Source organism: Apus apus, chromosome 4 (genome assembly GCF_020740795.1).
Source record: "Apus apus isolate bApuApu2 chromosome 4, bApuApu2.pri.cur, whole genome shotgun sequence".
Taxonomy (NCBI): domain Eukaryota; kingdom Metazoa; phylum Chordata; class Aves; order Apodiformes; family Apodidae; genus Apus; species Apus apus.
In genome coordinates, this window is record NC_067285.1 from 87578013 (window position 1) to 87601562 (window position 23550).

General features: G+C 39.1%; 1 protein-coding gene across 1 annotated transcript in view; it reads left to right on the forward strand.

Moving 5' to 3' along the window:
- The window catches only part of SCFD2 (sec1 family domain containing 2), a 198953-nt gene that overhangs the window by 21640 nt on the left and 153763 nt on the right, over positions 1–23550 (forward strand). The window contains exon 3 of the mRNA XM_051619182.1: positions 12466–12593. Coding sequence (XP_051475142.1) covers positions 12466–12593 — 128 coding nt within the window. The remainder of the gene's footprint in view (positions 1–12465; positions 12594–23550) is intronic.

Genomic DNA, 23550 nt, shown 5'->3' on the forward strand with positions numbered 1-23550 from the left:
AGTTTCTGAGATTATCCAAGTTCTGAAAGAGACACACTGAAATTCACGTGTTTTAAGACTACCAGAGGCATTTGGTTCCAGGATAATAATCTTGTAAGAACATAGACTTCAGAGGTTCTTGAAGTTGATAAGTAACTGTCATAAAAGGACTTCAGGCAAAGATGATCTGTTTCTTGTTGCTGCAATTGCCAGGCAGGCTTCTGTTTCAGGGCTGTTTGCATGACTAATGCTTCCCTTTCACTAAGCTTCAGCTGATGAGCAGCAGCAACTCTGCATGGATTCCTTTTCCTACACCACATACCTTCCCAAAAGTGCTGTTGTTCCCTCAATACTTTCCTTGAGCTAAGATCTTCCAGCTTTAGCATTATGAAAAAAAACATATTACATTTTGCACAGTAGTCATATATTGGTGTGAAACATCACTGGCAGTCTGTTTTGTAGAATGTGAATAGAGCTGGCTTCAGAAATGTATTTAGGGACAGCCTGGTCCTTTGCCAGCCATTTCACGCTCGTGCACTCTCTTCCTGGCTAAACATGATAGCTGCTGAAGAAATGATCTTGTAGCAGTATCAACGGCCATACGAAATTACAAAGCTCAGTCTGCTTTCTTACATGACTGCCAGTATGTGTGCATTACAGTGTTATATTTAAATTAAAATTTCCCAAACTGAATGGGGGCTTTGGTGTAAGGGTCAGTAAACCAATTCAGAGTTCTAATAATTTAGGAATTTGCAGACAACAAGGTGTTATGGAACTAAGCACTAATTCTTCTCTTCACATGGTGGTTTGAAGAAGATGAAGGATCGTGATCTAGATAGTTTCTCCCTCTTCTGGTTGCTCAGTTGATTTTACAGATTTTTGTGTACAGACTTGGATCCCACAGCACTTATAGGGGACTGCAATTTATATATATTTTTTTCCCTCTGATGTCATAAATAGAAATGGTGTGGTTTATCTGCTCGTATAGTTTTGTTAGTATTGGCATGAATCATCTGCAGAAGGGTGACTATGTGAGAGCTAAGTTAGTCCAGGAGTTGCAGAGATTTGCACAATCTGTGGTCCCCTCTTGGTCTTGGGAACTCTATGTGTAAAGCTTTTGTGTGTCTTTAGTGCTGCTGATCACAAGCTTAGACATGCAATTTAACACATCATTGCTGTGGGTTAACAAAATCAACGTGCACTTAGGTTAGGGGTTTTATGTTGCTTGTGGCAGTGGTAAGATATCCATATAATAGTACAAACTTTGCGTATAGTTTTATTCCCTCTATGGAATGTTTGATGAATATTTTTCTGCTGATTTTTTTCTGATTACATAGCATTTTCTGTGAAGCCATAGTTGGTAAATTTTAAAATTACTCCATAAAATGAATTACTAGCCATTCTGTAAATCCTCCAAATTATGAAATCTGGCTCAATAGGTACATGGAGTTTATCTTCTTATCTCTTCTGTTACTAAGAAAGAAGAAAAGAAAGTATAGTTTAAGGAAACTGCCTAAATGTTTCACAGTATACAGTCCAGTTGAATGCTCCATATTATATTGCTTCCTTATGTTTCACCTTTGGTTGACCTTGAAGTTTACAGGTTTGAGTGGATATTAATGATCTTGGGAGTAGCTAAAACAAACAGAACAAAAAGGTGATGAGAATCCATAGCTCCCCAGACTATTTGTTGGACTGTGTAATTTTGTTTTTAACACAGGAAAATGCTGTATTGGCTGTTTATAATGAGATGAAACATTGTAGAAGTGCCATCTGTCTGAAGGATTAATGAATGTGACCATATCAGTTCAAATGTATATGTATATAGTAAATGCTACTGCAAAATCTCTGAATGTTTTCTAAGAAATTTTTCACGAAGCAACTCTTCTAATATTAAGCTGATACAGCAAGTTGGTATTACTAATCTATATAAATGGAATAGAATAAGAGGATTTATAAATGAATTTTCTTTTCAGTTACAGTGCGTGCATGTGCGTTTGTGCTGCCTTTTGTTACGGCAAAATCCAGCCCACAGGTTACTTTTCTACTCTCCTGAATGATTTCTCTAGTTTAGTTTAATGCACACTGATGTCATATTACTCTTTGATACTGGAGGCGGCAGTGAGTGGAGCTGCATTACTTTTCAATAACATCATTCTGTGCACAGCTGCGTTGCCTCATGTATGTATGTGGTTGTAAGCAAGTAAAGTTGTTCTGTGTCATGGATGCTGAAGTTAGTATGTTAAACTTTCTGGCTTTCTAAAGCCAAAAAAATTCTTGTATGTGTATCAGAGTATGTATATGTATAGAAATAAATATGTCTATATTTAGTTCAACATGAAATGAGACTGTGGTTAAGATGCTTGTCCTTACAAGTTTGCATGATGCTTGGATTGAGGAAATGTTTGATAAAACTTAAGACAGTGGGTTTGGCAAGTGACAAACCTTCTTCAGATGGTGGTTGACCACAGTCATCAGATTTGTGTGCATATTCTATTTTATAAGTATGGCCATCTGTAAAATAGATATGTGAATGAGCCAGAAAAGTAAAGTTTCTCTTAAAATTTTTTAAAATAATAATAAAAAAGGGCCAAAATGTAGAATGCTGTGTTCCCATTCACTTTTGTTGGGAGGACTTTTTCCCCTCTCTTACTAATCAATTCCTGATGTGAACTGAATCCTTGCCAACTTTTAATAATTAATTCTTAAATTTTATTGAAATTCTTTTCACCTCTGGGACCAAAGATATGTCAAATTTTAAGAGTCTGATTTACTGTCCATTATCTGTGAAGGGGATGGAAAGAATTCAGCCCCAAGCAAAGAGCTGTAGGTAAACAGAGCTGTTGTGGGGCAGTTTGGGGTTGTGGTGTTGGTTGTGTTTATAAGAACCTATTGAATTGTTTGTTTTTAAGTTCTCCATGCTACGTTGATAGCAGAGAGTGTATTTCTTCCTGGTTTGGAGTATAGCAGTCATGGCTGTATTGGAACACAATAGTTTATATGGAAGATAGTGATTTTGCAACTTAAAATTATGATGTTATTTTAAAAGCTTTTTTGAGATAGTTTTCTCACATTTCCTGTCTGTCTGAAATGAGTTTGTGATTTTGTGTGTGCTCAGCATTTTTTAGACTTCTGCTATTATGTTCGTGAAAATTTTGTCCCATACTTCATTGTAGGAGGAGCCGAAAGTTATTCTCTCGTGACACTCAGTAACACATTAAAAAAATGCTTTCCTGTTCCTCTTGATCATGGTCGTTGGTCATGTCTGGTGAATCTGATTTTCTCTTCTCCTAGTAGCATATTTTTATCATCCTGCATTTGCAAATGACTGCAAAAATTAAGTTACCTTGCCTGAGTGTACAGCATTGCCCTGAAGTGTCAGTATCTGTAGACATGCTTGTATGAAGCTAAATATAAAAGCTTGAATAAAATGACTTGCATATAGAACTGTTCCTGCTCTTATTGCTGTGCTTTAACTTTCCTTGGTGCACTAGACAGCGTACTTTGTTTATGAGCTGGAGTTTTCAAAGAGCAACTCGTGTGCTCTGCCCATTGTGGCCATGTTGGGTCAGCTACATGCAAAATCGTTCATGAAGGAAAATTTAGGCTGTATCCTGTGGAGCTGCCTGGCAGTCCTTATAGGATCAGGAAGCAGGCAAAGCAAATTCTCTGCTTCCCAGTTTGATTTCCAAAGCAGGTCAGTATTACTGACACTAGGGAATCCTTGGTAAGGTCAAAATAGGGGAGACAAACCAAAAATTAATCTAATTTATGACTTTTAGTGGCAAACAATGTCTTTTTTTACAGATCTACTGGATCAGTCTAATTAATACTGTACTTTCTTGGTGTGTATACCTCTATATTGAACAACATAAAGTGAACTGACCAATCAATTCCTGATAAAAATATTACTTCTAATGCTTGATACTTGCAAATATTTCAGGTAGTCCAGAGGAGAATCTGTTGGAAAACTTTGGGGCTGATCATCAGCTCCAATTTTTTTGCTCATACACTTTAGCTTTGCCAGCTGCAAGCTGAGTTGCAATACCTTGAATATTATCTCAAAACTGCTTTTAAAATGCCTGGCAGCTTCCATTTGATTTGCTTGCTGTTTTAAAGTAAGGGTTTTTAAATAAGTTGGTGGCAAAGGCTGTGAAGAATCTGGATTATTTGTAACGGGTTTTATTTTTGCTGTACCTTTAAAATAGCTTTTTTTAATTCAGAATTTATGCTTGTGTCTTTCAGAAAAGTAATCTAATTGAATAATATGACAGTGAAATTTGCTAACATCTAATAAATAATAATTTGGTCATATAGGGTTATAATCCTTATAGGAGTGCGTTAACAGTACAGAAATATTTATACATACTATGAAATGCTCCTAGTTTGGACATAGTAAATAGCAAAGTATATTACAAAGGCAAGGCCTCTGATTTTCGTTTTGAGAAAGTTCATTTTTATACAGAACTAACCATATAGAAAATGCTCTTATGTGACCCATCCTGTTATAGGACTTGATTTATTTTTTGCTCGTATATCTCATGAAGTCCTGAAATATCTTCTGGACTTTGCAGTGCACTTCAATTGGCAATCTAATTTCTCATAGCTTCTTCCATCAGTTTTTGCAATCTGATTATTGCTTTAAAATTGTTGTTTGCTCTGTAGAAAAATGCAAATTTCAAAATCTCATGCATTGTTGAGGCAGAAAAGTTGGTGTTTTAACAGCACTCCGTATGACCTTCAGTGAATCAATTGTTTTATTAATCAAATTATGCTAGTATGAGTTAATTAATTAACTTGATGTGACACAGCCTTCCTGGAGTCTACACAGAAAAGAGGGAGAGGAAAGAAGGGTCTATATAAACACCACATGCAAAGGCTGAAGCTATCAGCCTGCCATTAGCCCTTTATCTAAGAGGCTCTTGGCATATAAATCAAACAATAACCTCTCTGTTTTGACTCAGTGCCAAAATACACAGCCACAGTTGAGTCTAGAGCAGATTACACCCACCAAGTGGTTTGAGGGCTTGGAGTGAAACAGGGAAATAACCATGAAATTCTTCAGGAACACATTTATGTTCTTTAATGTTGGCTGTTGGACTTTTTTTAAAGTACCATTTGCATATTCTAGTCATTAAAAAAAAAAATACAGAGAGGGCATTTTAATGCACATGGAAGTGAGGATATGAAAATAATGTTCTGAGCTGAATGGCTGTGAAGAGCTTTTTTTTTTTTTTTAATGGTTTTGTGTGTTTTGCCATCTGGCCGTATATTTACTAAATCGTGGTGAGGCTGGTAATATCCAGTGCTTTTTCTACAGTTATTTACAACGACAAGATGACATTAGCTTTCTGTTTACCTGTTTTCCTAAAGTTAGGATGGATGGATTGGAAAATAAAGTTTCTGCTGTCTGTGTGGTGCATTTATTTAGGCTGAGCAGATTTGTCAATCATCATAACATGTCCAACAGCAGAATAACAGTCCACTGCTCAGAGCTATTTTAAAACTTCAAAAAGTTGTCATTATACTCTCTTAGAAATAAAAGGTGCTAGTCCACTCTGGGGAAGTGAAATTTACATTTATCTGAAAATAAAAATTTGGGGCTTCTTTGTGTTTTTCTTTGAAGAAAGCATTCCTGCATCTTCAGTTGAACACACATTGACCAGCGCATGGAGTGCAGGCACTTTGGATGCACACAAGTACACAGCGACACTAGAGACTGAAGTCCTGTAAATACTGATACCTGTTGCTGTATAGAATTTTTTTGATAAATTATATTAGAGCTGTTAGATAACTTTCAGAAGGGTGAAATGAAGAGCAGCTTCTTTCTCTGAGCCCGGCTGTGTCTGGGTGGTTTGGAGGTCTGCTCTTCCCATCCTTGCAGCATCCCTGCAGCATTCCCGTGGTGCAGAGCACGGCCTGTTCAGGGGAGGTTGTTTCATGTGTCACTGTTTATTCTTTTTGGTGGGGGCTGCTGTGCGTGGAGTGGGGTGCAGTGGGGAACTTGGCTGTCCCCCCACAGTTGTCTTCAGGAATGTGCAGTATATCCGGTGCAGCCTCTGCTCTCTCCGAAACAGCGGGCGAATTGGAGGAGGGAGGATGTCTCTTGATACGTGGCCCCTCACTCCAGGCTCACAGCCAAATCGTTGCATCTTATCGCAGGCTTGTGTTGCTCTTCGGTTTGTTGGTATTGGGATGACATATTGCCAGCCATGGATTTGTCCTTCATAGTAACAGTCTGCTAACCACCCTGGCATTGTGTTGCGAAGATTTACTGTGGATGTTGCAGCTTCTTTAAATTAATGTGAGTCACTGCAAAAGGTACCTTGGCAGCACACTCAGTTTTTCCAGCAGTCACTCAGTTTTGGGCAGCTTTGTGGTATTAGTGAAGCTCTAATTTAGTCTTTATTGAATTTTTCCCTCCTCCCTTCCTCTTGTGAAAGTACACAGGCGTGTCTGAGCTGTAAAGCTGTATAGACGTGAGGTGAAAGTTCTGCTGATGCAATAACCGCAGAATCTATCTTATTTAGAGACTAGCACAGTTTTCCTTCTGATTTTTTTTTCATATGTAGAAGTCCAAACACAACTGCTTTGTTACGCTGAAATGCTGTCATTTTAGCTGGCTGATTTCTGAAACCCACTCGTTTTCTGTCACTTAGTCAGAGCCTGTGTCAGCAAGTATCTCTTAAAATTTGTGTCTCCTTTGCAAGGTGGAGAAATAACCACCTTTGCTTATTTGTCCTTCCTTAACATCTTGCTCATATGATGTCCTCCACCTGGTTACTTGCTGTTTCTGATGTAGGCTGTGCTTCTATCTGACCCCAAGCAGTTTAAAACCAAACCAAAATTGTACAAATTCACCTTTTTCTGTCTTAATTTCAGCTACAGGAGATCTGGAAAGGAAACTGCATGTAGGTACTGACTTCAAAATTTGGCCTTTGAAAAGGTTATGGGAGAGACTTTGGACCTGCAATTCAGTAAGCCTGGGAACACGGCAAAGATTACATGTAACTGAAAGAAAAGGTTTGTTATGCTATAAATGCTAAGTGTGTTTAGAATGGCCTAGTGGTAGATCTGAAAACAGAATTGTAATTGGGGAACACTTAGAGAATCACAGAATCTTAGGGGTTGGAAGGGACCTTGAAAGATCATCTAGTGCAACCCCTCTGCCAGAGCAGGGTCACCCAGAGCACATCACACAGGAAGGCGTCCAGGCGGGTTTTGAATGTCTCCAGCGAAGGAGACTCCACAGCCTCTCTGGGCAGCCTGTTCCAGTGCTCTGTCACTCTCACAGGAAAGAAGTTTTTTCTGATGTTTACATGGAACCTCCTATGTTCCAGTTTGCACCCATTTCCCCTTGTCCTATCACTGGACATCACTGAAAAAAGCCTGGCTCTGTGGTCCTGACACTCGCCCTTAACATACCTGTAAACATTGATGAGGTTGCCCCTCAGTCTCCTCTTCTCTAAGCTGAAGAGACCCAGCTCCCTCAGCCTTTCCTCATAAGGGAGATGTTCTACTCCCTTAATCATCTTTGTGGCTCTGCCCTGGACTCATATGGACATATTTTCAATTATGGGCTTCTTGTTCTTGCATTAGTGACCTGAAAGACCATTTTTTAATAATTTATAAGTAATAGACAAGACCTGGTGCAGTAAGGGAAGTAAGTATCGTTCTGTACTGGTAATGTGAAGCAAAAGGCATATCATCATTTCAGCCAAGTCTGAAACTGTGGTGTTGTGCATTGGTCCCCTCAGGGCAGTAAGTGTCCCCAGGTTTCTCTTTGTCTTTAGGTTTGCATCTAGTCTTGAGAGTTTGTTCTTCATTGACTAGTACTTTATTTCACCTGTTTCCAGGCTATTACTTCCAGCTTGGTAGCAGCACATCCCAGTGCCACCAGCCTCCTCTAAATGCGTTCAAAATTAGAAGCTTTGCGACTAAGCCTACAGACAATCACAAAAAGGGGCACTTTCTGCCTGTCAGATAACTTTGGGGGTATTGTCCTTGCTGACTGGAACAGACCAGATCAAGAGAATAAGTTACAATTATTTTAACAGATTCAAGATTAGGCATTTGATTATCAATGTGTAATTGTCTAGATCAAGCAAACTAGTTCAGGCATTTAAGCTGTGCTTAAAAATTACCGACTTGCTACCACTGAACAGCAGATTTCATTGAGTGGTCTTTCCTTTGAGTATTGTACATTTGGGAAGCCAACTAGTTAGCCACTTCCCAGCTAACTTGTTTTATCCTTGATTTTTAGTTTTATATTTCCATCTGTCCTACCTTTCTTTACAGAAAGGGTGCCTCTGGAATCTGCAAATTAGAGCTGCTTTGAACCACGTCCAGCTATCCTTGGTTAGCATAGAACAGCTCAGTCTTTCTGACTTGCTTCTCAACAGCACCTCTTTCCTGGTACTATTGCCAGCTGATGTCTCATTTTAGGATTCGTACAGACTATGGCTCTGACAATTTGGTCCTTTTCCTTCTGTGTCTTCATGGTTGAGCTTTGAAAACTGGTGTGCCAATACCAGAAGTAGGAAAGCTGCATTTTTTAGGTGTCTGGATTTCTCCCTCTTTATAACCTTTCTTGTTGTTGTTTTAATGTCCAAATTATATGCAGTTAAATTTTAATTAGCTTTGGAACATAAAATTACTAATTAAAAAAAAAAAGTAACACTTACGTACGAGAGGAATGGAGAAATTTGCAATTATCAGCTATCTGTCAAAAACCTGGCTTTGTGTGTATTGAATGACTTAGCTGTAGCTAACAGGGCTTTTCAAAGACTCCAGCCTTATCTCTGGGCATACCACAATGTTTTTTTTTAGTAAACTTCTAATTTTTCTACCAGGTAACTGCTACACTTGATTTTTTATTACATTCTGTTTTCTGACATGGCTGGTTAGTTTGGTACTATGACCATAATGATAAAAGGAAAGGACAGGGTATCAAAACCTGTGAGCAAAACTCTTAAGCTTTTTGATGAAACTGGCTAATGGTAAAAATCCCAGAATTTTAGTGCTCTCTTCTCTTTGTCAGGCTTACTGTGCCCTGCAAAACATTTTGTAATAGGGATGCACAGAAATGTGCACTGTAATATTTACCTGTTGGGACATTTATTTTGAAAGGCAGTTTAGAGTTCCCAATCAGTATTTATAGTGTAACTGTAAATAATGTATTTGTTCTTAAGCAAAACAGCATGATTCAGACAATATCTTCAAAGGTTTTGTAATACATTTTTTTTTTTTTTTACATCTATTTAGTTTCAGAAAAATTACTTTCAGAGTGCAGCAGTTCACTAGATAACAGGCAAAATAATCCTTGGGAAGTCAAGGAATGCAAGAGTGTCGCAAGCTGATGCCAGGGGGGCATCGTTTCTCACAAAGAGGAAGGAGAAATTCGAGTTGGGGTAGTGAATCCCATACAAATCACTGATTGCAGCACCAGTGTCTTTGGGTTAGGGCAAAAGCAGAGGAACTGCAGATGGCAAAAAAAAGGAGGGGAGGGGCACTATGACAAGACCTGGAAGGCAGTCTCAGACAAATGCCTCACAAAAAGGAGAGGATAAGATAATCTCATTTCCGATTGTTAGAAATTTCTAAAAGGAAAATGTTGTGGTAACTTCTCAGATCAGGCAAGAGGCAACACGAGCCCTGTTCTGCATCCTCCTGACTGGTTCCCAGCAGCTCTTCCTGTCTTCTCATTGATGAAGTTAGAGAACAGGCAGTTGTTCAAAGTAAAAGCCCTCCTCTGAAGGGGTAATGGAGGGGAAGCGGAGAAAGCATTTTCAGCAGAAAATGTACTTTTGTTTATCTTTTCTCTATTATATTTTTTAAAAAAGAAAAGGCTTCACATGACAACTGTTGCTTTCTGTTGACTGACCTAGTCAGTTGGCTATGTATGTGAGCTATTAATATATATTGATCTCATCCTGTTTATGTATTGTTCTATGTATGATACCTAAACCACAATGTATTCTGCAAAGCAGTGGGAAGAAAAATGTCTACAGAAACTCAGTGGATTCTACAGAGATCCAAGCACACAGGAGTGTGGTTAGCCCCTATCTGCTTTTAGGCTGTACCGCATTTGTTTTGCTTTTCTCTGTTTTTGGTGTGCTAAAGCAACTCTGAGGGATCATGCAAACTTAGGAACTTAGGATTAAAGAAAAACTACTCTGTCTACAGTAGGAAGAAAGAGTTTACAAAGCAAAAAGCAAGGATCCCTCCTTCTCCTCCCCATTTTGTTTTAGTGCATTAGTTTTTTTTTGAGTTAACAATAATTAATCTGTTATTTTGCAGGGGTTTTATTGTTTAAACTAGGAGCAACTAGAAGTATCAACAGGAGCTCAGACTTACAGCAGTGATTATAACAGTGTAGTATATATTACTTTCAAAGACCTTGCAGTCTAAATGGACAGGACTGATCAACACATGGTGTGGAAAGGGGGAGCAGCAAATAAGGGCAATAGGTAGAAAAATGGTGCAACCATACTATGTACATTCTGACTTTTACTTAGATCTATAGATGCTTTGGGGATTAATTTTCCATACTTCATTATTTGCTAAATATGAAGTGCAGGAGTGAAAACAATGACACTACAAAACCCTTTGCAAAATTTGGGAGACTTTTGCATTAGCTTCCTTATATTGTTTGTTTCCCTTTGTTTTAAAGTCTTAGCTCCTGGTGTCTGTGTTTATGTGAGACTCTCCCATCATATTTGTGATGAACAGAATTGGGAAAATGAGAACAGGTTAAAAATCTTAGAAAACAGAATCTTGACTTTTCTTTCAAATAGGAAAAAAAAAAAAGTACTTTCAAAACTAGCTTCCTGCTGGTTTAGGCCTAATTCCCTGTCTCTATAGGTTTGTATTTGGAACTGCATGTTCAGGAAGGGATTAATTAACAGGCAAAGTGCTGGCCTCTTGCAATCCAAACCTCAGGCATGCTTGTAAATGACAGTGAGACATACCCTGTGAATGTGATGGGAACAGGATCAACAGGCTGCATTTAAAAGTGCTGCTGAATCGGCAGGACTGAATCATAATAATTGAATAAATAGTCTTTAAAGGTAGCATACTCAAGGATCCATTACTTAAGTGAGATTGTGTCTGCCATTTAGTTGCCTTGGAAATATCTTTCTTATTTCTTGCACTATCATATGTTAAAAATCAATGTGCTTTTTCTGGTGAAGCTGCTGCCCACAAGCAGTGCACAGCATCAGTGCTCAGATCACACTTGGCAATGGAGCAGAGGGAGCTGCTATCTATAGCTACCTCCTGCCTCCATCACTAGAGGAACATCAAGTTACACTGTGTGAAAAAGAAATGGGCAGACTGTGTCAGGTCATCTGATTTTTTTTTTTTTTCCCTTTCTTAAAGCATGGCAATAAGATGAAATTTACTCTTCTATTCATTTGTGGTTTCTTCAGAAGGGTAATTCAACCTTCTTCCCATGGTCCTTTGACAGAGGATGTGGGTCCCTGGAATGACAGGAGTGGGGTTTGGTGATCCTCTTACCTGGTTTGGGAGATAGCAAAGATTTGCTAACTACAACCCTGTCGTTGCAGCAGAGCCTAAGCACAGCTGCTCTGTTATGGGTATCAAATGAATTGTTGGGGTCATTTATTTTCTGTGAAACAAAGCTTGTTTTGGCATGTTTATAAGCATGTTGTAAATGACATCAAAACATACTTAGGAGTTAAATGTCTCCTGAGGAAGAACCAGAGGGAAGCTTTTTCTTTAAAAAAGAAAATAAATAAGAATTTTAAAAATCTAACACAATTAATCCCAATGTGTGGCTTTAGCCCCAGGCAAGGGTTTTTTGTCCCTTCTCCTCCCCCCATGCTGAGAAAACGCTAAATTCATTCACAACAGCAACAAATCAGTGTCCTGGCGGACAGAGAATGACAGGGAACTAAGTGCAGATGGGCCACACAAAATCCTAATTTAAGCTTAGCAACAGCAACAACAAAAAGGAACTCTGTAAATACAGAAATCATAAGGACAGTTATACCATTCTGGTAGGGGTTATTCTTTTCACATAAGGAGAATCCATGAAACCCAAAGGGACAGAAGTTAATCAAACCATACCAACAGCCTGCAGTGTTGGAAGTACTGGCTTTGGGATTTAAATGCTCATGTGGAAGTTAGAGCCCTTCTTTTCCTTAGCTTTTTGGTAACTGAAGAAGTTTGGACTGTTTTTGATATTTCCATGGTTGAACAGTAGTGGTTACTTTAAGGCTGGCATGCTTATTTATTATATGTGAATTCTAACACTTTATAATTAGTAGTAAAAAAGTTAGACTTTTTTCTGTAAAACTATAGCAATTGCTCTACTAAGAAAAATCAAGCTTTTCTGTATTTTTTTTTTCTGCTTCTATCCTGCCCACCTCAGAGGAGAGGCACTCATCTTAAAATATAAATGTTGTCTTAAGCCTACTCCATTATTCAAGCAATGTTTAGAGTAGCCCTATCATTTTCTTCTAGTGATGCAGCTGCCAAAGCTCTCTGGGAGTCCTTCATGAACCTCAAGCAGAAGGAAGCTGTGATGGAGGCTAGGAGACACCTTGTGGAGGCTGCGAGCAGAGAAAATTTACCTATTAAGATGAGCATGGGTGAGTAGTTTGACATAACCTAGCTAGTGGTAATGTGAAAGACGATGTCAGCTCCTCTTCCAGTTAGCCCTCTTGGGGAAAACTAGCCCACATCCTTCATTCATCTCCATTCTTGTCAAGAGATTTCAGGAGAGCATCGTGGTTACCAGAGGATCTTTGTGGTAAATAAGAGGCAAGTGTTTTCTTTTAAATACAACAACCTTAAAAAGATTGAAAGCAGTGGTGAAGCAATGGATTTCTCTGAAGGAGGGTTTTAAAGGCATGCAAATGGTTAGCAGTGCTGCTTGTCTTTATTCTGCAAAGCATGAGAATCTGGCTATTCTTAAAAAGTCTGCAGGATTTGTGTCCTGAAAGCAGGTGTTGTAAATAGCAGCCAATGTGATGGAATTTGTGCAGATCTTGCATATGATTACAATATACAGGTAGCAGGTTTAGGTGAAATAAGTCTACCATGCTCAGGAGCATTTAAGCTGAAGGCCGTATCTGGGCACTCTTTAAACCTGAATCCTTCAAAACATTAAAAATACAAATTACAACATTATGAACATGAGCCAGCAGTGTGCCCAGGAGGCCAAGAAGGCCAGCAGCATCTTGGCCTGTATCAAAAATAGTGTGTCCAGCAGAAGTAAGGAAGTGATCGTGCCCCTGTACTCAGCACCAGTGAGGCCGTAACTTGAGAACTGTGTTCAGTTCTGGGCGCCACAGTATAAGAAAGACACTGAGGTCCTGGAGCTTGTCCAGAAAAGGGCAATGAGGCTGGTGAGGGGTTTGGAAGGCTTGTCATACAAGGAGAGGCTGAGGGAACTGGGGTTGTTTAGACTGAAGAAGAGAAGGCTCAGGGGAGATCTTATCATTCTCTACAACTACCTGAAGGGAGGTTGTAGAGGCTGGTCTTGGTCTCTTCTCCCAAGTAACTAGCAGTAGGATGAGATGAAATGGTGTCAAGTTGTGCCAGAGAAGGTTTAGGTTGGATAATAGGAAAAATTTCTTTACTGAAAGAGTGGTGAGGCATTGGAATGGGCTGCCTAGGGAGGTGGTGGAGTCACCATCCCTGAAAGCGTTCAAGAAGCATTTAGATGTAGTTTAGTGGTTGTGGTAGTTGGACTACGGTTGGACTCAATGATCTTGAAGGTCTTTTCCAACCTTAATGATTCTGTGATGCTATGACTTTTAATAGCTTTTTTTAGAACCTCATTCTTGCTATCTACCATACTTGGTGAAATGCAGGAATTGATCAAATGTTAGGCTTATAAAAACTGATACTGCTCTACACCACAATAATTTTTTTGCATTTTACATGCTGTAAGATTGTTTTATGCTGAACTTTTCATCAAGAGAGGAAGGTCCTCATGGAATAATAGTATTAGACTTTTATCTGGGACTGTAGAGTAAACTGCCAAGATATTGTAGAAGAAGAATTAGATGTACAGCCAACTCATGAACCTTAACAACTATAACATTTTATGTATTGTATGGTCTTCGCAAATATGTAGAGCATGCATTTAGTAGATTATTAATCAGAAATACTAGATCTCTGCAACAATAATTCTGTAAGCTGTTTTAAGGAAATGGAAAAGGAGCAGCTGTGAGAGGGCTGTTACAAATTTGTCTGAAGGAGGTAAGGCACAGTAAATAATAAAATCTTGTTTAAGCTTTCACTGATAATGTGTGTGTGTGTATTCACTGTAGTAAAATTAAGAAGCCCCCACTGTTTTTCTATTACATATGTCTTAAAAAAAAGATAATTAATGTTGAAAATCAGGTTTGTTTTAGAAGTAATTACTTCCCATCTTTGAGAGGTAACTATCTGCCACCTTTGCTGCTTTGTGTGAATTATTAGATCAGCCATCCTTTCTTCTTTGTTCCCTGCCTGTGGTATCCAGTGGAGGTTGCAATAAGCTGGTTGTTAATCATGTTAGCTGACACTTCTGATGGCAGCCTAGATGTCTGCCATAGGCGAGCCCAACATAGTGCTATGTAGAAACATTTAAAAGTTGAGAGTGAAACAAATTTCTGATGCTGTAGTTCTTGAGACTTGCTTTTTGCTAAAGTGTAACTGTAATTTACTAATGTTTATGGAACTTTATTTATTTTGTGAATTGTTAATTTATCTTGCACCAAAATAATAATCAGTTGTTAAAACTTTGTAGTTTAGCTTCAAAGGGTGAAAGAAAATTCAAGGCATTCTTGTAAATGATAAACAGGGATAAAATGAGAAGGAAATGAGGACACTACAGTCACCAAAATCAAAACTCCTTATTTAACTTAAGTGCAGAAAACCTGAAACTCACACCCAGATGTCACATTGTCCCATGTCACATTTTTGTTAATGATCTGCCTCTTTACAGTGTTCATTGCTTGTTCATCATGCTACAGACCATCTTGCTTCTTTGTAGGGAAGCAAGAAATTGTGTTGTTTATAAGTTGCTGCTTTTGCTGAGAAGGAAAAATTCTTGTGGCCTTCTCTGGTCCCGATTAGTGTGTTTAGTTGAAAGGCTCCTTCCTCTGCGGCTGTGATAAGAGGCTGGAGAGAAAGGAAATGCTTTCACTCTGCTCTGTGCTTAGACCTGATATTTTATGATTTTACATCAGGTTTGGCCTGCATCAGAATATCTTGGTGGATTGCACACTGGTTTTCCCAAGACTTCAGGTATTTTCTGAGTTTTTTTATGGCTGTAATATTAAATGTCAGAGTTTTCCTAGCATGCAAGTTGCCTTTTACTCTCTTTTCTAAGACCTTCTATGTTAGATGGTAAGAATATTTTCCTTACTACTACTTGTTGTTGCTTTTGTTTTACCACCTGAAAATAAGGAGTGAATCACATATGAAAGCAAAACTTTAATTCCATTTGGTGTAGTTGAGCCCTCCTGCAGTGGCCACCTGCCTGAAAACCTGCATCACTTGTGACACTGGCAGCATGGGAGCCCTGCGCAGTGATGAGAAACTCCCATCCTGTTTCCATAATTTCAGTGCAAGGAAAAGAAATTCTGTTGTTTTCAGGGCTTCAAAAGGCTGCTTATACTCTGACGTGTGCATGTGCTTGCCCACGTTTCCCTGCAAGCAACATGCCTGTTGCCCAGCTTTACTCTGTCTTTGCATGACTGTGTGTGGCAAGAGCACCAGCGTTGTGGGAGGACACACAGATCAAGCTCTTGTTTGCTAATATCTTCTGAATGTGTTCTCCTCCTGAAAGGCAAAGAGAGTAGGGGAACTACAGAAGGGGACACCTCTTCTCAACAACAACCTCAAACGTCTGCAGGCCACTGGAACTCTGTCTTCTCCCAGTGAAATCTGCAGGAGTGGAAAGAGGAGAGGAATTCTGAGGAAGAGAAAGAGAAATAAAGGAAAACAGAAATTTTGGTCGTATGTTTTGAGCTGAGTAGATTGAAGTGCTACTTTCAGGGGTTCTTGTTTTCCAAATTAATTTTATTAGTTGTAGCAAGGAAAATGGTAGTGGTGATGTCTGGAAGTCCCATTGACTGTTTCAGAAGGGATGAGTATAGAAAGAAGGTTGTTGAAGATGAAGTAGCAACATTTTATTTAAAGTTTTGGAGCAAGCCCACTATAAAATTTAAGACCATTGCCATGACATTTGTAAATAGGGCAGGATTATCTCCTTTTCTGTCTCTGTCTCATACTCAAATTTTCAGGTGAGCCATTAAGTGGTCTTATACCATGTTCAAGGAAGATTTACTTTTTTTATTCTTCCATACATGTCTGAGGAAAGTGTGTATTTTATCTCTAATTTCATTTTGTGAATGAAAGAACTACATTGTTGTTACAAAGTTCAGCAAGCAGCACAGGCTTGTAAGCTGTCCATAGCTGTTCATTGTAAGCATTTAAAAATCTTATTTTTTTAAAGAGGAATTGCAAGTCTTAGGAAGCTGCATCACAGAGAGAGACAAAGTGCCAGGTGGTAATCCATAAAAACAACTAGAAATCAAAACTATGGGGTTATTTTACTGTTTCCTAATGGAACAAAAGCTGAGCTGTGTAGCTATGTAGTGTATTTGATTTTCTGAGGTTAGCCTGGAGAAGGCAGGCAAAGCACTGTGCAGAATTCCAGCCTGTATAAAGGCTTTACATGTTCTACATCCAGCTTACTTACTGTTTAATCTGTTCCGTCCCTAATACATACATAGGTATATGGGTTTTGAAGATGTAATTTCCTGTGGAGTTTAGTAGTGCTGCCAGTACTGACTTTTGAAGGAGTATTTGTTTGGTATTGCTTTGGGCTTGCTGACATTGGGCCTCCGCTTTATAGGATGTTATAAATGTGCTAAAGCCATGGTACTATTATAATAGTTACATCTAAGTTTCACCGTAACCCTTTCAGCTAGCTACATTTCTCAAAACAGTATGTGTTTGCACATAAACAGGTCAAGCTGTCTTTTGCTAGCTGCCCATTTAAATAAAAAGGGATTAAAATATTCCCTATATAGCTAGACACACACTGAAAAAAACCCTCAAAAAACAACTAACAGTGCTTTTTAAGAACTACATCAGCTCCAGTTTGCTGTTGAGGCAGTTGCATTTGCATTTACCCAAGTGAATGTTGATAAATTTCTGGGATCAATATTTGCCATTTTCTGGTCAGATATCCCACTGTGTGGGTGTACATTATTTTGGCATAATAAAAGTCTTGGAATTTACATAAAATATTTTAATTAAAGATATGTCTCTTTTTGAAAAGCTATTTGGAAGACTGTTTAGAAGATCATCAGAATAGCTTTTTGGTGAAATTTAAAACATTTTGCTAAATTCAAGTGAGACTGTAAATACTGGAAAGGGATTGCTTCTGCTCAGTTCTTACAGTGAGCCTGTCTAAGGAGTTCTGCTCTGAGGCAGCAGCCTGACTCAGAGTACCATGGAAAGATTACTGTTTTTTCCGTTCCTCTACTTCCTCTTCTGTTCTTCATAGGTCTGATGCATATCTTAATCATCTTCTGAATGTGGCAGCCCATGAATCTCTTGTTGAAAGCTTTGCTATTAGCATAGTATGTGGCAGTGTTAAAAACATTGCTACAAATGTTCTTTTGTGGCTTTAGAAACACCCTTGCTCTCCTTTTTGAAAAGAGCACAGTAGACTTTGATCAAGTCTGAATTCCTTTATTGTGTCTTTTTACTGGCATGGAGACTGGTGAAAGTCGAAGGACTTGGTACAGTAACAGAAACAAAGTGCAGTGTGCTGTTACACGAGCCCTTCTTGGTAGAATAAAAGCCTTTTGGTTTCTTTCCATTCAAACTGTACAAATACAGTTTAAAAAATAAAGCTTACTACAAAATTAGCAAAGCCTGAGGCTTTGTGAACTAAAGAGGAGTACTGGAAGTTTTTCAGATGGGCTGGTTTGCATGGGTTGAATTAAACTCTAAAATTTGTTTAAATAGAAATGGGACGATACTGAAATTTTAGCCTGGATATAAGAAATAACATTTTGATTTAGGCAAGTACCTTAAAATGTGTGGGAAATTGTAGATTAATACCTTGTCTAAAGACATAAAGAATATAAAGAATGTGAAATGTGTTTTTTGTTTTTTTTTTTCAATTAGAAGTTGCATTGGACTGTAACAATGTTTAGCATAGTATTTATTCTTGAGAAGATCTATGTAAAGATATTCAAGAATCAATAACATCAATTCCTGGAATAAACTTTAGGGATAAAAGCTACCTGCTGAGAAAATGAGCTGTAATAAAGTAGGTAAGTTCATACAAATCTTTCCAGATAAATCAAGTCTCATCTCAGATATCTAAAATCTACCCTGGCCAACCATTAGGACAGTTCTGTGATAGTGACAAGTAGTGAGTCAGTGTCAGTCTGAGTTTGAGGTCCTTTACAAAAGAAGGCAGATTAGCACCACAGGGCTCAAAGGAATTTGTGGGGTGTTTGAATCTCTTCTAAAGCACAATGCTAGGTAAGTGATGGGTACCTGTGTAACTGCCAGGCTTGGAAGACACTATGGCCCCCTTTACACAGAAGAGAGATCATAGTGTAGGCTGGTTGTTGGGTTGCTTATGTACATTTCTCTGTTGCCTGTTAAGTGGTCTCCAAACCCATTGGGATAGTAAGCTGCAGAATAAGTGAGGCAGCAGCCGAAGTCTCCCTCCAGGCATTCTCATGGAGTGGAAAACTTCCTCTTCCAATTTGACTGAGACAGGCCTGGCTTAGTCCAGAGTCCCCAGTTCCTGACGGTGGGTCATATAGTGCTGCTCCAAGGGCTCACTGGTGTTCTCAGGGCATTTTTCCAAGGAAAGGGCATGCTGCTTGTCTCAGGCGTGAACTCCTTCCGTTGCACAGCCTGGATCCTGAGTAGGCAATTCCTGAGTTAAATAAATCTGCTCTTTGCCTCATCACAAGTAACAGAAGTCCTGCAGTATGGGACTATCTAGCCAAGTGGATTTGGTTTTTCCAGCCTGTTGCAATACTGAGTTCCTGATTTCTCCCTGTGGTGCAACTAAAAATGTATTCTTGACCTGAAGCAAATTGTTCCCAATCTCAGGGATGGTCAATATAGCAGATGTTTTCTTGCATCACTCATCCCCAGAGGCAGGAAGGCTTTTTAGCTTCTTGGAGTGGTAATGTTTTTGAAGAGTTTGAAGTGTTTCTCAAAGTTTTGGGTACATTCCTATTTGGGGGGCTTCTGTACAGGCCTTTCCATTCCCAAGAGAATGCTCTTTGAGTACAGTGGGGTTGGACTTTCCCTGGACTTTCCCCATCCCATTATGAAGATGATCTTTTGGAACTTTTTCAGACTCATGTCTTGATACATAAGGCTAGCATCCTTGAGAACACAAAAAAGTTTCTCAAAAGAAAATAAACATACTTTAGAGTAACTATCAGAAAATGGGATATGTTTAGTTAGGTGAACCATACTCAACAGCACTGAGACCCTGAACTTCATCCTGGTGTAACATTGCAAAGTGAAACAGACATAATATCCATTTATTTCTACAGTTCTCAATGGCGTAGTGACTATTCCAAAATATCATCTTCGTCAAGAGTTACCAATATGTGAAGAGTAATGTTCATGTGTGTCTATTGCAATTTATCCTTCATCCCTTTTTCTTCAGTCTAGTACATGTGTGTTCCTATAGTTGAAAGAAATGTGTTCTTTGTGAGGTGTGAGCAAATACTTATGCTCTTGGTTTGAATCCTGTGCACATTGATGTCGTGGTTTGGGCCCAACACGACAACAAAGGAACAGCCCCGTGGCTGCTCACTCAGCTCCCCTCCTCACACACACACTCTGGGATGAGGAGGACAAAGCTCATGGGTTGAGACAAAGGACAAGGAGGGTTCTTCACTGATTTAAGGACCCAGGCAAAACAGACTCAACTTGGGGAAAAAATAATAATTTAATTTCATACTAATCAAATGCACACAGGACACAGACAACACACAGAGCAGGGCTTGCATATGTTACCCCATCCTCCCTTCTACCTGGTGCCGGGGACTTCCAAAGCTGGGCAGTCAGAGTCCACTGGCAGCAAATCCACTGGCCACAAAATCCAAGTCCACCAGCCAAGTTCACCCCTCCTGGCGCCTTCAGAGAATGTTCCACCATGTTCCTTCACGAGTGCAGGGGGACAGCTGACATCTTGCCATGGGTTGCAGGGAAACTTCTGCTAGGGCACCTTCTTCTGCTTCTTCCTCACCAACCACCAGCACCACTCTGCTTCTCCAGCACAGCTCTTCTTCATGTGCTTCTCTGCTCAGGTGTTATCTCAATTCTTTCGTATGTTAATCGCTGAGGTGAATCTATTGTCCCTCTAATGCCTCTTTGGCAGGGTTTGGAGCAGGGAGAGCTTCTCAGCTTCTTACCGGAGCCACTCCTGTGGCCTTTCCCCCGCTGCCAAAAAAAACCACCAAACTAAAACAGTTGAGCAGTGAGTAGAGTGCTTACTGGGCTTGGATATTGCTAGTGTGGGGACAACAGCATGGCAGAGGCTTGGTGGTAAAGAGAAAGACAAGACAGTAGCAGAAAGCTCGTTCTGGGAACACGGATATGCATCCTTTCTTATCAAACACATCCTAGAGAACTAATTCTGTGATATGAAGTTACCTGAAAAGGCGTAGCAGGAAGCTTGCTCTTTTTGATGACTGCTTGCAGCTTAGCAGATGATGATAAGTATCAACAAATATGGATGAAATGTAGAAAAATTTTGCATTGGAATGGATCTCTGGTAGTCCTCTAGTCCAACCCCTTGCTCAAACCAAGGACAGCTTAAGAGTTAGACTAGAGGTGTTGAACCTTGTTCAGCTGAATTTAGAGTATGTCCAAGGATGGCAATCCCACAGTCTGTCTGGGTACCCTGCACCAGTCTTAATCTGTCTTATAGAGAAAATGTTCTCTTTTATGTACAGTTTGATTTTTCACTTGCTGCAGTCTGTGGCCATTGCTTCTTGTCCTCTCACTCTACTCCTCCAAGAAGTCTGATTTAGTCTTCTCTGTAATCACTCATTATGTGCTTGAAGACAGTAAGTACATCACCTCCCTGCTTATGTATCTTGAGACTAAACAAGCCCATCTCCTTCAGCTATTTCTTGTGCCTAATTTTCTCTAGGCCCCAAGCCATTTTAGTGTCCTTCATTGGACTCACTCTAATGTGTATTGTGCTGTGGCACACCAAACTCCATACAGTACTCCAGATGCTGTCTCACAAGTACTTAAATAGAGGATTATAAACACTTCCCTCTGCTTGCTGGCTGCATTTGTGCTGATGCCACCTAGTACATGGTTTGCTTCCATTGCTGCAAGGCTATGCAGCTGATCCATGTTCAACTTGACAGACATATTTCATCCTGAACTTCAGAGGGATTTAGGTCACAGATGCACAATTATACTATTCCAGATGGAAAAAACACAGGAGAAGTTGAAATAAAGGCTGGGAAAAATTAAATACTATGATTGCCGCAAAAGAGCGTGTTGAATGTGGCAAAAGGCATGCTAGCATCTACAGACATGCATGAAATATGTTAGTGCTGTTGTTTCTGCAGTTGAGCACTAGAAAGTGCTGTGTCCCAAATGTTGAAAAAGTGTGCTAGCAAGGAGTAAATTTTAATCCTCCTTGTTGATCTTTTGCTCAAACACTGGAAATACAGAAAAAAGGGAGGACTTCTTATGCATATTTTTCTGATTTGGGCAAGAGCTTGAGGGCTGAAGAAGAGTTACTGAGTTACTATGCCAGGTCCAGACAGACTGGGACTCTTTAATGTCAATGAGTTTAAAAGTGAAGGAAGTCTTAATGGGTGGAGCAGTACAGTGTATTTCATGAGAAAGCAGAGAAGTCTAAAGTGATAAGGGTGGCTTTAGGTAGCTGAAGGTTCTTACCCAGCTCTTGATCTCATAGCTGCTCAGCTGATTGAGTCAATTCTTCTTCTTTTAAACAGCTTAACAGTTTCTTTTCCTTTGTCTCCCATCTCTCAAATGGTGTTTCAGGAGGTTATGTTCCTTTATGACTGGAGGAAAACAGCACTTCACATCTACCTGTTATTTCTGCACTGGTTTGTCCGTCTTTAATGGCAGAGTATCAGTTTGACCCCTGAAGTGCAGGTTTTTCTGGGAAGTGTTCACACTAAAATCTGTTACGTTGGGGAGAGAAAATAGGAAAAAATGCTGATAGAAAATCTCTGTCTTTTACACATCCTGTCTGAAAAAAGTACCTTGAAACACTGATCTTTATTTTAATTGTTGAGATGAAAAGGATGGTGTGGAATGTGCAGACCCACTGGGTTCTCCTACTGCAACAACAGCTACAGCTTTTGGAAACGGGTTTGGGAGTGGTCCCAGGACTTAGTAAGTCCTGATTTCTGGTTAAAGGAAATATGTATTATATACAGGAGGCTGTGATAGGTAATGTGAAGTGCTTTTATATTGAAATGAAATAAAGTTGAAACAAAACAGGTTAGTAGAGATACTTTAATCCAGAACTGAAATTACTCAGAATAGTATGAGAAATAAACAAGTTTTGTAATGCCTCATGTGCTTCCTCTATTGCAGTATGTTTATTTGGAGGCAAAATTTCTCCCTCAGTATTTTAGGACAGTGTTTCTTGCAGGTGACTGTAAATAGCTTTTTGCTGTTCTTGTTTAGGAAACCAAGTGTAGCTCAGAGTTTTTTTTTGTTTGGTTTTAATGACTAGACTACTGTATTATGCATAATCTGAACTTACCTTAAGAAGACCAGAGGTGTGATATTGGAGCTACTCACTTCAAGTTAAATAAAAGACTTCAGTTAACTCTGAAGCGGCAAATAATGTGTTTTCCTCTAAGCTCTTGTTTTATTTTTAAGGTGGGTTTTTTTTATTTTTGGGGTTTTTTTTTGGTGGTTTTTTGTTTTGTTGTTTGTTTTTTTTTGTTTGTTTGGCTTTTGTTTTGTTTTGTTTTTTTTGTTTTTATTCTATGACTTTTGCAGGAATAAGAGTTCCTAGGTTAAGTTACTTTACAAAGTTTCTGTAAAGGTATTTTTGTCTCTTACAGTTGCCTTGTCATTCATTGTTCGTTGAATAACCTACTGCATGCTAAATAGTCTCTTGTGCTCTAAGATGCATAATGATTCAAACCCCAGGAAAATGTTAAAGTATGTCTTATTTGTGTCTCATACCTCACTTACTTCACTGCTATAAACCAGTTAGCAGATGGAAGAGAAATATAGAACCCTGTGCAGAGAAATACTATGCTGGTAGTACATTATCTTTGATTAAATTGTAGTTGGCACATGGATGCAGGACTGTTCGGATAACCTTACTCTTAAGAAAGGAGTGTGGTGACAATAGCCTTTCTATGTGTGTGGAATTTTTTGATAAAGTCTTTTTTTTCCTTTAAATTTCAATTTCTGTTGTAGACAGTAAACCCAAACACTTAAATATGAACTTGTGACAAGGTCTCCTTCCATGTCTGGTTGTGATTAGAGTTGAAGATAATTCTACAAAAGAAAACAGAAGTGTGTTGCTCTTGC